At 38.9% G+C, this 12,500-nt stretch overlaps 1 protein-coding gene across 10 annotated transcripts in view; it reads left to right on the forward strand.

Moving 5' to 3' along the window:
* The window catches only part of LOC106874759 (protein sax-3), a 248,887-nt gene that overhangs the window by 124,587 nt on the left and 111,800 nt on the right, over positions 1-12,500 (forward strand). For all 10 annotated transcript variants that reach the window (XM_089337975.1, XM_089337971.1, XM_052974947.2 and 7 more), the window contains exons 2-12: positions 932-1,234; positions 2,535-2,819; positions 3,364-3,504; positions 4,681-4,821; positions 6,258-6,548; positions 7,234-7,326; positions 8,227-8,400; positions 9,381-9,584; positions 9,849-9,971; positions 11,178-11,459; positions 12,284-12,481. In XM_089337975.1, the coding sequence (XP_089194101.1) occupies positions 932-1,234; positions 2,535-2,819; positions 3,364-3,504; positions 4,681-4,821; positions 6,258-6,548; positions 7,234-7,326; positions 8,227-8,400; positions 9,381-9,584; positions 9,849-9,971; positions 11,178-11,459; positions 12,284-12,481 (2,235 nt within the window). The remainder of the gene's footprint in view (positions 1-931; positions 1,235-2,534; positions 2,820-3,363; positions 3,505-4,680; positions 4,822-6,257; positions 6,549-7,233; positions 7,327-8,226; positions 8,401-9,380; positions 9,585-9,848; positions 9,972-11,177; positions 11,460-12,283; positions 12,482-12,500) is intronic.

The raw sequence follows: 12,500 nt of genomic DNA on the forward strand, positions 1-12,500 counted from the left end.
TGGGAGGAGGGCACTAGTTGATTACATCGATACCAGTGTTTCACTGGTACTTAACTTATTGACCCCGAAAGGGTTAAGGGCAAAGTCAACCTTGGTGGAATTTGAACTCAGAAAGTAGCGACAAGCAAAATACCACTAAGCATTTCGTCCAACGTGCTAATGATTCTGCCAGCTTGCTGACTTAAATAACAATGATAATAATAATAATAATAATAATAACAATAAATGTCCTGATGCAGTACCAGGCAGTGGCTCTCATGGACTTTGATCTTAACTGACTGGAAATGCTATTGTATACATGTTTTGTCTTGGTATCAACGATGGGTTACAGTAAATATTCTGCTCAATAATACAGATTTGCTTGTCAGTTTGCCCTTAACCAGTTGAGCATGTTCCTTGGTGGCTGACGATATGGGCATCTCTGATCACAAGCAGAAGTAGTGGAGTATCATAGCCATGTGTTGAGAGAGATTCTTTTGAGTTTGAATAGCCCATCTCTGGAAAGATGGGTGTTTCATTCAACATCCTTAAATAACCCTTATTCAGTGACCTTTTAAGTGGGATGGGCTACTCAACCCGAAGAAAATTCTAACTGGGCCCTACCTGCAAGGTCATGCACTGTTTATTTTGATATGAGATCACCATGTCACACACATATGGTTGTGATGCATATGTCTGGTGTACCCTTATCAGATGGGTAGTCATGATGGGTATATTAGACTTCATATATTTGTACCCCAGTGTCACTTTGATGGCATCTGCTTCTCTCACGCACACACATACACACTCCTTTAGAATGTCTAGTTGTGTTCAATGCAGTTAGAATGTCTAGTTGTGTTCAATGCAGTTAGAATGTCTACTTGTGTTCAATGCAAGAATGCTAATTTGTGTTCACTGTAATTAATATTTTACTTTTTCTTTGTTTTTACAGTTTATATTATCTCTGGCAATATCTGGGTATGCCCACCAGCTAACCAATCCGTCCCTGTGGGATCTAATGTAACATTATGCTGTATCCCGAATGAAGAATATGAAGTGTTTTGGATAAGGGATAATAATGTGATCATCCGCAATATGACAATAACTGCAAAGATAGACAAAAACCGTTACAAGATTCTTAAAAACGGAGAGTTTATGATAATAAATGTAACAGAAGCAGACGATAATGTCTATGCCTGCAACTGTTTGCAATCTTCAAATACAATCAGGGGAGAATTAAAACTGAATATTTTGCGTGAGTAAATTTTACTTTCTAGTTCATCATCATTACTTGCATGTTTGCCACCATTATCCCCATATTCCTTCATGTTCTCTATCACTCATGAACATCATCTCCATCATTATGTTAATCACCATCAACAGAAAAGCTCCTCTGCAGTCAGTCACACGAACTTGCTACAAATAGCTGAATCTCCTTCAACCCATACTCTAATAGAGGTGGGGGTCGAAGAACTTTCTTAACCAATTAACCCAAAATATATTTTTTTTATGCTGACGTTACCCACTTTCATTTGAAAGGGAGAAAGTCATAGATTCTTTGAATTCAAATGATTTATTGAATCTATTTATATGGAGAATACAATTATGAATATAAAACAAATGCAATGAAATAAATTAATATCCTCATTGTGAAACAGAAGGATTTCTCTAGAAGCTTTTTCACTTCAGGTTTTGGAGAAATGATGTTGTTTCGTTTTTGTTATAATTACATCAAAATTGGGCGGCGGCGAGCTGCCAGAGACGTTAGCCCGCCGGGCGAAATGCTTAACAGTATTTCGTCTGTGTTTACGTTCTGAGTTCAAATTTCGCCAAGGTCGACTTCGCCTTGCCTTTCATCCTTTCGGGATCGATAAATTAAGTACCAGTTGCGTACTGGGGTCGATCTAATCGACTGGCTCCTCCCCCAATATTTCGGGCCTTGTTCCTAGCGTAGAGAAGAATGACAAGAGAAATTTGGAGTCTTCGGGGTCCAATCAATTACTCTACTTCATTAGAGTGGAAAATCCTTGTTTGCAAAGGTACTTTGTTGCAAAAGGCAGTAGCTCTTTGACTGCCTCCTCATGCCAGAAGAGAAATTTCTGTCATAACAAGGAACACGTTTTTTTTTTTTTTTTATATATAATTTTATTTACGTCTAACGAGTTCTCATTAGCCCCCAAAATTTCATTTTTACCCTATCTGGGGGTAATGTCTTATGTATTTGAATGATGACGATTGTCACTATTGGATGCCTTTCGTCACAGAGAAGCAAAACAACAACATACACCATCTTTATCATTACCAAAACTATCATCATTATCATCGTCACTATACTAGGATTCAGAGTTGAAACTCTTTTGTACCGAAAGACTATTACCCAATAATGAGTTAAATATTTATAGTTTTCTCCCTTTACGAGAAGTTGTGTCCCCTGGTTGATACAATCATGATAGATTTCACACACACACACACACAGTTAGATATTACATGTGTAATAGTTAGATATTACATGTTTTTATGATTTTATAACTGGTGTTTGTCTATTTTTCTTACAGTACCACCTGGGGAGCCAGTCATCGATGGCAGCCGAATATACAAAGAAGGAGAACGTACAGATTTGACCTGTACTTCAGTTGGCGGCAAGCCCCCACCTCGGCTTTACTGGACCTCAAACAACAAAAACTACTCTGATAAAATAAGTCACACTGGTGATAAGTCTTCAATTGTACTGAACATTGAAGTGAATCGAACGTTTAATGGGCAACAGATTTCTTGCTTTGCAGAGAATTCCGTGAACAAGAACAATCCGTCGGAGACAAGGACAACCCTCAATGTACAATGTAAGTGTTTCATTGCTTTTCCTCTTTTCTTCTATGTGCTACCATTTTGGAAAATATAGAATTGTACTTTGTCTCTAAATATCTGTGTATTTGATCATGGTTTGCTCAATCAGGCATGACATGGGGTTTCGCAACTAGGTCAGCTTTTCTCAACCATTTTGTTACCTCTGGACCTCCTCGTTTCCTATTTTACTCTGGTAGAGCCCCACCACCACCACCACTACCACCACCATTGCCATTTCATGTCTTTAAAAAAATCCAGTTGTATTTTTATAATTAAATATTATTAGGGATTGTACAAAATACTCTCTTTTACTCTCTTTGACTTGTTTCAGGCATTTGGCTGTGGCCATGCTGGAGCACCGCCTTTAGTCGAGCAAATCGACCCCAAGACTTATTCTTTGGAAGCCCAGTACTTATTCTATCGGTCCCTTTTATAACTTTACTCCTTTGTAACTTTAGTCTTTTATTTTTTATAAAAATCTTTTGATTATGTTATGTGTATATAAATTTGTCTTTCATTTATGATTCTTTTTCCTGACAGATGCACCATCAGTTAAAGTAACCCCTGATTACAATCCATATAAAGTCATTGAGGGTACCTCTGCCACATTGACATGCCATATAGACGCTAATCCAAGAGCAATACGAGCATCATTGTGGAAAGAAAGAGCTCAACTTCGAAGTAAGTTGCATTATTTTACATTGTTCTTATTGTTGTTGTTGGCACTCCATCGCTTACGACGTCGAGGGTTCCAGTCGATCCGATCAATGGAACAGCCTGCTCGTGAAATTAACGTGCAAGTGGCTGAGTACTCCCCAGACACGTGTACCCTTGACGTAGTTCTCGGGGATATTCAGCGTGACACAGTGAGACAAGGCTGACCCCTTTGAATTACAGGCACAACAGAAACAGGAAGTAAGAGTGAGAGAAAGTTGTGGTGGAAGAGTACAGCAGGGTTCGCCACCATCCCCTGCTGGAGCCTCGTGGAGCTTTAAGTGTTTTCGCTCAATAAACACTCACAATGCCCGGTCTGGGAATCGAAACCGCGATCCTATGACTGCGAGTCCGCTGCCCTAACCACTGGGTCATTGCACCTCCACACATTGTTCTTATGATGTCTAAGAAAACATTGATGTTCTTTTTCAGTCAAGACGTTATCAGTTTCTTCAAGGACCACCTTGGAAGGACAGTTCTTGTCCACTCACTAAAGTTAAGCAACGTCGAGCCTAGTGAGTACTTAGATGGGTGACTGCTTGGGAAACCTAGGTGCTGTAAGCGTCACACACTTTTTTAAAGGCGGTGCTCCAGCATGGCCACAGTCAAATGACTGAAACAAGTCAAAGTGTAAAAGAATATAGGTGCAGGCATGACTGTGTGGTAAGAAGTTTGTTTCCAAACCACATGGTTCTGGGTTCAGTCTCACTGCATGGCACTTTGGGCAAGGATCTTCTGTTATATAGCCTCAGGCTGACCAAAGTCTTGTAAATGGATATGGTAGATGGAAACTGAAAGTAGCCTGTTGTTTGAGCGTGTGTGTGTGTGTGTGTATGCGTTTGCCCCTCCCCATCCCCCATCACTACTTGACAACTGGTGTTACTGTGTCTACATTCATGTAACTTAGCAGTTCAACAAAACAGATTGATAGAATAAGTACTAGGCTTACAAAATCCATCCTGGTGTCAATCCGTTTGGCTAAAACCCCTGAAGGCAGTGCTCCTGCATGGCCACAGTCAACTGACTGAAACGGATAAAAGAATAACAGATTTTTTTTTTCTTTTCTTTTTCCTAAGGGTTAATTATCTTAATATTTTAATCACTAAAGGTTCCTTTCTCTCTTCTCTTCGTTATTTGCTTTAGGTGCAACCAACAGTGAATTAAATGCTGGAAAGTTCTCCCACACGATTCCTTCTGTAGATGTGGGCATGCATGGCTCCTACATATGTCAAGCAGTCAATGGTGTAGCAACTCGCGAAGCAGCTGTGTCTCTTGATGTTTTATGTAAGTTAACCCTTTAACATTCAGATTACTCTGTCAAGTGTAATGCCAATTCTTTTTACGTTGCTTTTAATTGTTCATGGATTATTTTCTAGCTTTGGGATTTCAATGATGTGATTGTTTACTTTTACAATGACTAGAATGACATTGTAGGGTAGGTGTGTACCAATTTTATCAACCCCAAAAGGATGTAAAGTAAACTTGACCTTGGCAGAATTTGAACTCAGAATGTAAACAGCTAAGAGAAATGCTGCTAAGCATTATTACCCATAGTGTTAACAATCTTGCCAACTTGCTACCTTTTCAATGATAATAATAGTCCTTTCTACTATAGGCACAAGGCCTGAAATTTTGGGGGAGGGGCCCCTAGTAATTCACTGGTACTTAATTTATACTGGTAATAACAGTTTCTGTTGTACAGCCCAGAGCAAATGGCATATTTTATATTGCTTCTGAGAAGTCAAAACGAAGCAAATCATAAGAAATAAGAAAAGTCAATGGTACCAGACCTTGTGCCAATATTTGAAACCCTGGTACAGTGGTAAGCTGTCCCAGACAAAAAGCTAAGATACATTATTCCAGTTTTATGTTCTAAAGTTCAAATTCCACCAATGTCAACTTTGCTTTCCATCCTTTCAGGGTCAGTGAAAGAAGTACTAGTTGAGCGCTGCATTTGAGATCGTCAACTGACCTCCTTCTCTACAAAAAGCCAGGCCTTTTTTCCTACAATAGAGAGAATTGTTAAGCTAAACCTGGAGGTACAGCAAATAGAAATAACTTCATGGCAGGATTGGTAGATTTAATCTCAGATGATGCATAATGACTATCATTTAATTTGGGTTGAATTTAACCTAGATTGGTGGTAGAGTGACTATAATTTAAGCCTTACTGTTATTTTCCACAACATACTTAACATATGTTGTTGGCACTCCGTCACTTACGACGTCGAGGGTTCCAGTCGATCCGATCAATGGAACAGCCTGCTCGTGAAATTAACGTGCAAGTGGCTGAGCACTCCACAGACATGTGTACCCTTAACGTAGTTCTCGAGGATATTCAGCGTGACACAGTGTGACAAGGCTGACCCTTTGAATTACAGGCACAACAGAAACAGGAAGTAAGAGTGAGAGAAAGTTGTGCTGAAAGAGTAGAGCAGGGTTCGCCACCATCCCCTGCCGGAGCCTCGTGGAGCTTTTAGGTGTTTTCGCTCAATAAACACTCACAACGCCCAGTCTGGGAATCGAAGCCGCGATCTTATGACCGCGAGTCCGCTGCCTTAACCACTGGGCCATTGCGCCTCCACTATACTTAACATAAAGGAATAATTAAAATAATTACATGTAGACTTGTGTTTGTGTCTGCATGCATGTGTGTATTGTAGTGCTTCAAAATTCTGTTGAAATTCATTTTTTTCTGTTTTTTTTTTTTTTATTCTCCAGATAAACCGAAGCTCACAGTCATGCCGAAAGTTGTAGTCAACATCACTGACCCAGTGCAGTTCGAATGCCGTGCAGATGCAAACCCAGTGCCAAACGTCTTACGCTGGACTCCGTCTGATAATGTAGCAACTAATACACCTTCCCGTATACTTGCCACATGGAGGAGTAGCAGTGCCAGCAGATTGATTGCCCGCGAATATACATGTGAATCTGCAAACTCATTGGTGCCTTCTTTAGGAGATGCAGTCATCAATGCAAATTCCAGTGCAGTTACAACTCTCTATGTGCGATGTGAGTAATATTAAATTGTTGTTGTGGTTGTTGTTGAGATCCTATGAATCTAAATAACACACTTGTACAAGAATAGTCTATCTCTGTTACACACACACACACACAAGCACACATTTCTCCATACAGGCAGTTATTTGGTTATACAATCATACAAGTGCACACTCGTGCATGTACACACTTTCATGCACATTTTCATACAATTATGAGCAGTCCTGCATGTAATGCGTTCAGAAATACATTGACCCAGGGTGCTGCAAAGTGGAACTGTGAACCCAAGACAACATCAGCACCAAGTTTCCTCATAAAAAAAGAAGTGAAATGGAACCAGTACATGTTTCTAATTGGCACGATGACCCTCCCAAAGTACAGCAAAATTTCTAAAAGTAATTACACAATAATAATAATGATTTCAAACTTTTGCCACAAGGGCAGCTTGGGAGGTGGGGATTAAGTCATTACATCGACTCCAGTGTTTCACTGGTACTTAATTTATCAACCCTGAAAGGATAAACGGCAAAGTCAATCTCGGTGGAATTTGAACTCAAAACGTAGTGATGGGCAAATTGCCGCTAAGCATTCCATTCAGCATGCTAAGGATTCTGCCTGCTCGCTGCCTTCACAACAACAATAATAATAATAATAATAATTATGTGTATAATATTTTCTTTTAATATTTGCTTTTCAGATTCACCAGGCAATGTAGAAATTAATTCAAATAACATACCCATAAAAGGAGCAGAACCAATTTCTCTGACATGCAAAGTGGACCCTAATAATTGTGAGTCTTCTAGAATTTGTTGTTTGTATTGAATTTAGGGGTCTGTTGTTTCAGTTTTCTTTCTCTTGTATTCTTTTACTTGTTAGAGTCACTGGACTGTGGACATCTTCACAGATGTAACTCCTACAGCACTATGACTGAGTGTTGAAGCAGTTACTCGACAACTCAAATGTGGGCGTAATATACCTTGACTTTGCAAAAGCTTTTGATAAAGTTGATCATCGTAGGATATGCCACGAACTGCATGATTTTGGCATAGCTGGAAAACTTGGTTGAGTGGTTACATGACTTTCTGAAAGATAGAAGTCAGGCAGTAGGGGGCCAATGGAGCCACCTTAAAGCAAACCTAAACAGTGATTGATGTTCCACAGGGCACTGTCTTGGGACCTCTGCTTTTCGTAGTGACCCCCTCAGCTGCCCGGATAGCCACCCTTGCTAGCTATGTAGATGATAGGAAAGTCTTGCAGAAAATACAAAACTCCACCAATGTTGCATGCTTTCAGCAGGAGTTGGATGCAATTTACAGATAGGCTGAGGACAATAATATGCAGTTTAATGCTGGAAAAAAGGCGCAGGCACCGTGTGTGTGTGTGTGTGTGTGTGTGTGTGTGTGCATACACTCACACACACACACACATACAATGGACAGATTTCTTTCAGTTTCTGTCTACCAAACCCACTCAAAAATCTCGTCCTGGTGCTGCTATAACACTTACCCAAAGTGCCACTCAATGAAACTGAACTCAGAACCATGTGTTTAGCAAGCAGATTTCTCGCTTCACAGCTACACTTGTTTTTTAAGGGCTCTGCTCCAGTGTGTTGGAGTTCGATTACTGAAACCAATAAAAAGAAAGAAGACTAAGATTTTTTTTTTTTTTTTTTTTTTCCCTCACGTTTTAGCTGGTTACCCATTGCCGACTTATGTCTGGAGAAGAGAAGGTCAATTGATTGGGAACAGGTCCTCAACGCTCACTATTAACCAACCCCGCCTTCAAGACGGTGGTCGTTATACTTGCATAGCTCGGAACCAGATGGGGAGCAGCAACCAGGGCGCTATCGTCGTAAACGTCAAAGGTAAGTAACTCTTTAAAAGGTTTAAAACTACCAAGGGAAATAATTCTTATGATCAACACACACATAGTACATATGCTACGTACACTACATTGCCCCCCCCCCCCCGTAATATTTTGAAGTTTGGTTATACACCTATGTTGTTTAAAGACTGTTCACTGTAGTAATTAACGAAGTCTCGTGAATTCCCGTTACTTTGTCTTTTTGATAAACGTACATACTTCTGTACGTAACTGAAAGCCTACACAAATTGTTACACTTTTCTGAAGAGTAACATTTCAATTTCTACAGAAAATAAATAAACAAACAAAATAAAACCAGTTGTCTTCATTCAGAATGGAAGGACTGACGTGTCTGTCAATTAAAAAAAAAAAAAAAGTACAATTCAGTGGGGTGGGGATTAGCAAAAGGGTAAGCATGTCAGAACAAATGCCTTGCAGTATTTGTTCTAGCTCCTTGCATTCTGAGTTCAAATCTTGCCTTGGCCCATTCAGATGTTAGAGCTCATCCTTCTCTTGGTTTAACGCCACTACATGGCACCTTAGGTGGCGTCTTTAGCAAAGACAACTCTGTCGCAAGGATTTGTGTTGGGTCTTTGGTTTGAGGGGCTGTGGTCCATTCCTAATTTCTTCCCTCCCTACCAGTCATGGAAGCCCTGTAGTATCACGGGTACTGTCTTTCCTCTGTATAAAAGATATAGAATAAAGCTAGATGTGGTTCAAATTCCATTAGTAGATTTGTTACTGTTTCCTTCTTAAATTGGGGACTCTAATGTCTAAGACTGGTTATTTACTTATACAATCATTTATTTTGTTACTGTATTCTCTCAGATTGAGGACTCTAATGGTTAAGATTGGTTATTGATTTATTATAAGGTACTGCATTTATTTTTTCTCCATTTTCCTTGTCTCAAATTGGGGACTCTAATGTTTAATATTGGTCATTGACTTATTATAATGTACTATCATTTATTTACTTTTCAGAATATCCTGAAATCACCACCGGTTTACCCTCAAACATGATAAAAAATGAGAAGGAGCGTATCAATCCATTAAGATGTATAGCCTATGGTAACCCAGCACCAACGATTACTTGGTGGAAGAACGGTGAATTGGTCTCTGGCCACAATTACAAAGTGCAAAGCTCAAGTAACAACAATATCGTCACCAGCATGTTGTATTTTGAAAGTAAGATATAGTTTTCTTTGATTTGTATAAAATAATGATTTTCAACCTTTATCCATTCATGGCACATGGCGTACGGTGTCACTATCCTGCTCATGATTTTCAATAGCAAAATCTTATAGAGACCCCCAAGGGCCGCATGGACTCCCAGGTGAGAGCAACTGGTCTAGAAGTTAGTAATGTCTAAATAAATTGTTTAATTTCTTTAATTCACAGAATACATTTCTTGTTGCTGATTTTTGTTGTTTTCTCCCCACTTTCTTTTAGGTCCATCGCAAGATAACTCGAACCGGCTGATGCCTTTTGATACTGGCAACTATTCCTGTGTTGTGAAGACATCGTTAAATGATAAATTCAAAAGAGTATCCACATTTTCATTGATAATTAGATGTAAGTAAAACTTAATCAAATTAAGATATCGATACCTCTCTTCCATCATGATTTTGTATAACTTATAGCATATGTAACTGGGTTTTTTATATTTGGTGGGGGGAAGGTTTGTTTGTTTGTTTTGTCTCAGTGGAAGATACTTTCCCTGCATTTCGATTTGCAGAATGTTTTTGGCCAAGTCTCTAAGATAGCTTCATTTTGCATCTCACCTTTAATTCAAAGGGGAGGCACAAGTATCAATGTCGATCCCCGTGAAGAGACAGAGACTTATTTTTTAATAGATTCAGCTGCGCCTTTCGTATCTTTAAGGGACAATAAAATTATGATGTTGGTGCTGAGTCATTCTACCGACAAAAATAAACACGGTTCCTCTTCGTTAGAATTAACCTGACGCTGTTGACTTCACCATTTAAGGAAATAAATTAGTTTTCAGAAACAGGGGAAGTAACTATGTTTTTTTAACTAGAATTGCCTCCCTTTGTGACTGCCCCCACTGCAGATGATAACAAGAGCAAATTCTTAGATGAACCCCCACGATCGATATAATAGTCAACGTAACATATTTTACCAAAAGTATTATTATTTGTATGGTGCATCCTGGGATTTTCCAACTTGCCTCAGAAACTCGAGGCATATTTTTGGATGGATAGATAAATAGGCAGCACAGACATAGTTCATTCACAATACGCTGATAACTCCTACACCTGTCTTTTTTGTTTTGTTTTGTGTTTTTTTATAGTTATTTTTACCCTAATCTGTTGTTTAACCTCAGGTCATCTCCTATAAGACAAATGTAACCCTTGTCTTTTAGAGGGAGGAAATTGGCATAGTGTATCGAAATAGTTAGGTGTGGCTTGTAAGAGATTGGACTGCTAGTTTTAACAGGTCAATGGACCATTTAGAGGTTCACCTATTGTCTATATTTTTATGAGAATTAATACATTCATTTAATATTTATCCTTTTTTTTTTTTTTTTTTTGTATTTATATATATTTTGTGGCTTAGAAATTGATTTCTAAGTATATAAATGCATTTACCACATGAATATGCATGTTTGTATCTACTACATGAATATACATGTTTGTATTTGCTGATTTAGATCTACATTCTTTTTTAAGAGAGTGCAAGAGTTAGTCAATCATATTAAACAAATTCTCTAATATTTATATTTATTGATTATTATTATTTATTATGTCGTATTTGTAGCTGCACCTTCTATCGAAGAAATGAAGGAAACTGTTGCCATTTCTCTGAAAACCAAATCGAATGTGTCTATTGAAATCGAAGCTTACCCTGAACCAATTTTCTCTTGGCGTAAAGATAACCAACCAGTTTCCATCACTTCTCTCACTACACAGATCAATGTCAATACATTCCGCTCTACGCTAATCTTCCCTTATGCTGTCTCTGACAACTTAGGTGTTTATCTTGTTATTGTGAATAACACCATTGGTGGCATAACAGCTATACGAGATGTCCGTGAAAGAAGTACGTAATACCATTTCTTAATTTCTATATAACTGTAATTTAACACCTTGTCATTATTTCTTAAGCACGCTTTTACTCATTTTAACCTTTTGCACACTGTATTTTCTCTAGAACTGTTTCTCCTGTCACTGCCCTGTTACAACAAGGGAGAAAACTCATGTTGTGATGCGATGCACCTACAGTGTGCTAAAGGTTAATGCCCACTCTTTCTTGATCAAATGAGTGGGATGAAATTTGTTGAAGCAGATTTTTTACTGGTAGATGCTCTTCTTGCCACAAACCCTCACCTTGTGCCAAGATTTGAAATTATTATTATTATTATTATTATATGAAGGCAGCAAGCTGGCAGAATCGTTAGCTCACGGGATGAAATGCTTAGCGGTATTTAGCCTGTTGCTATCTTCTCAGCTCAAATTCTGCCAAGGTCAACTTTGCCTTTCATCCTTTCGGAGTCAATAAAATAAGTATCAGTTGAACACTGGGGTTGATGTAATCAACTCATCACCTCCCTCAAATTGCTGCCCCTGTGACAAAATTTGAAACTTGTTGTTGTTTTTGAGGAGGAGGAGGACGCAAGCTAGCTGAATAATTAGAGCATTGGTGGGAAGGAAATGCTCTGTGGACATTTGTGGTCCTGTTCTTTACATTCCTAGTCAAATCTTACCAATGTCAACTTCACCTTTTGTTTCTCTGAGCTTAAAATGAAGTACCCAGGCTAATCTTGTTCTCCATGTAATCAACCACCCCTCTCACTGCAAAATTACTGGCCATGTACCCAAATTATTGACAGTTGTTATTGTTGCCTTCTTTTGTTGTTGTTGCAGGTGTTCCAGATCCACCAAAGGATTTAGTGAGCATTGAAGCCACTTGGGAATCTGTGTACCTACAGTGGACCCCTGGTTTTGATGGCGGGGAGAACCAGACATTCCTCATCTACAAAATCCTGACCGACAGCAGGAAACGATCCACTGGTAGGGAGGTGCTTGTTGGAAAGAGCAATGTTGCCCACTTCAACGTGACAGGTAGCTACCTATTCTCTAT

Source organism: Octopus bimaculoides, chromosome 20 (assembly GCF_046866305.1).
Source record: "Octopus bimaculoides isolate indiv1 chromosome 20, ASM4686630v1, whole genome shotgun sequence".
Taxonomy (NCBI): Eukaryota; Metazoa; Mollusca; class Cephalopoda; order Octopoda; family Octopodidae; genus Octopus; species Octopus bimaculoides.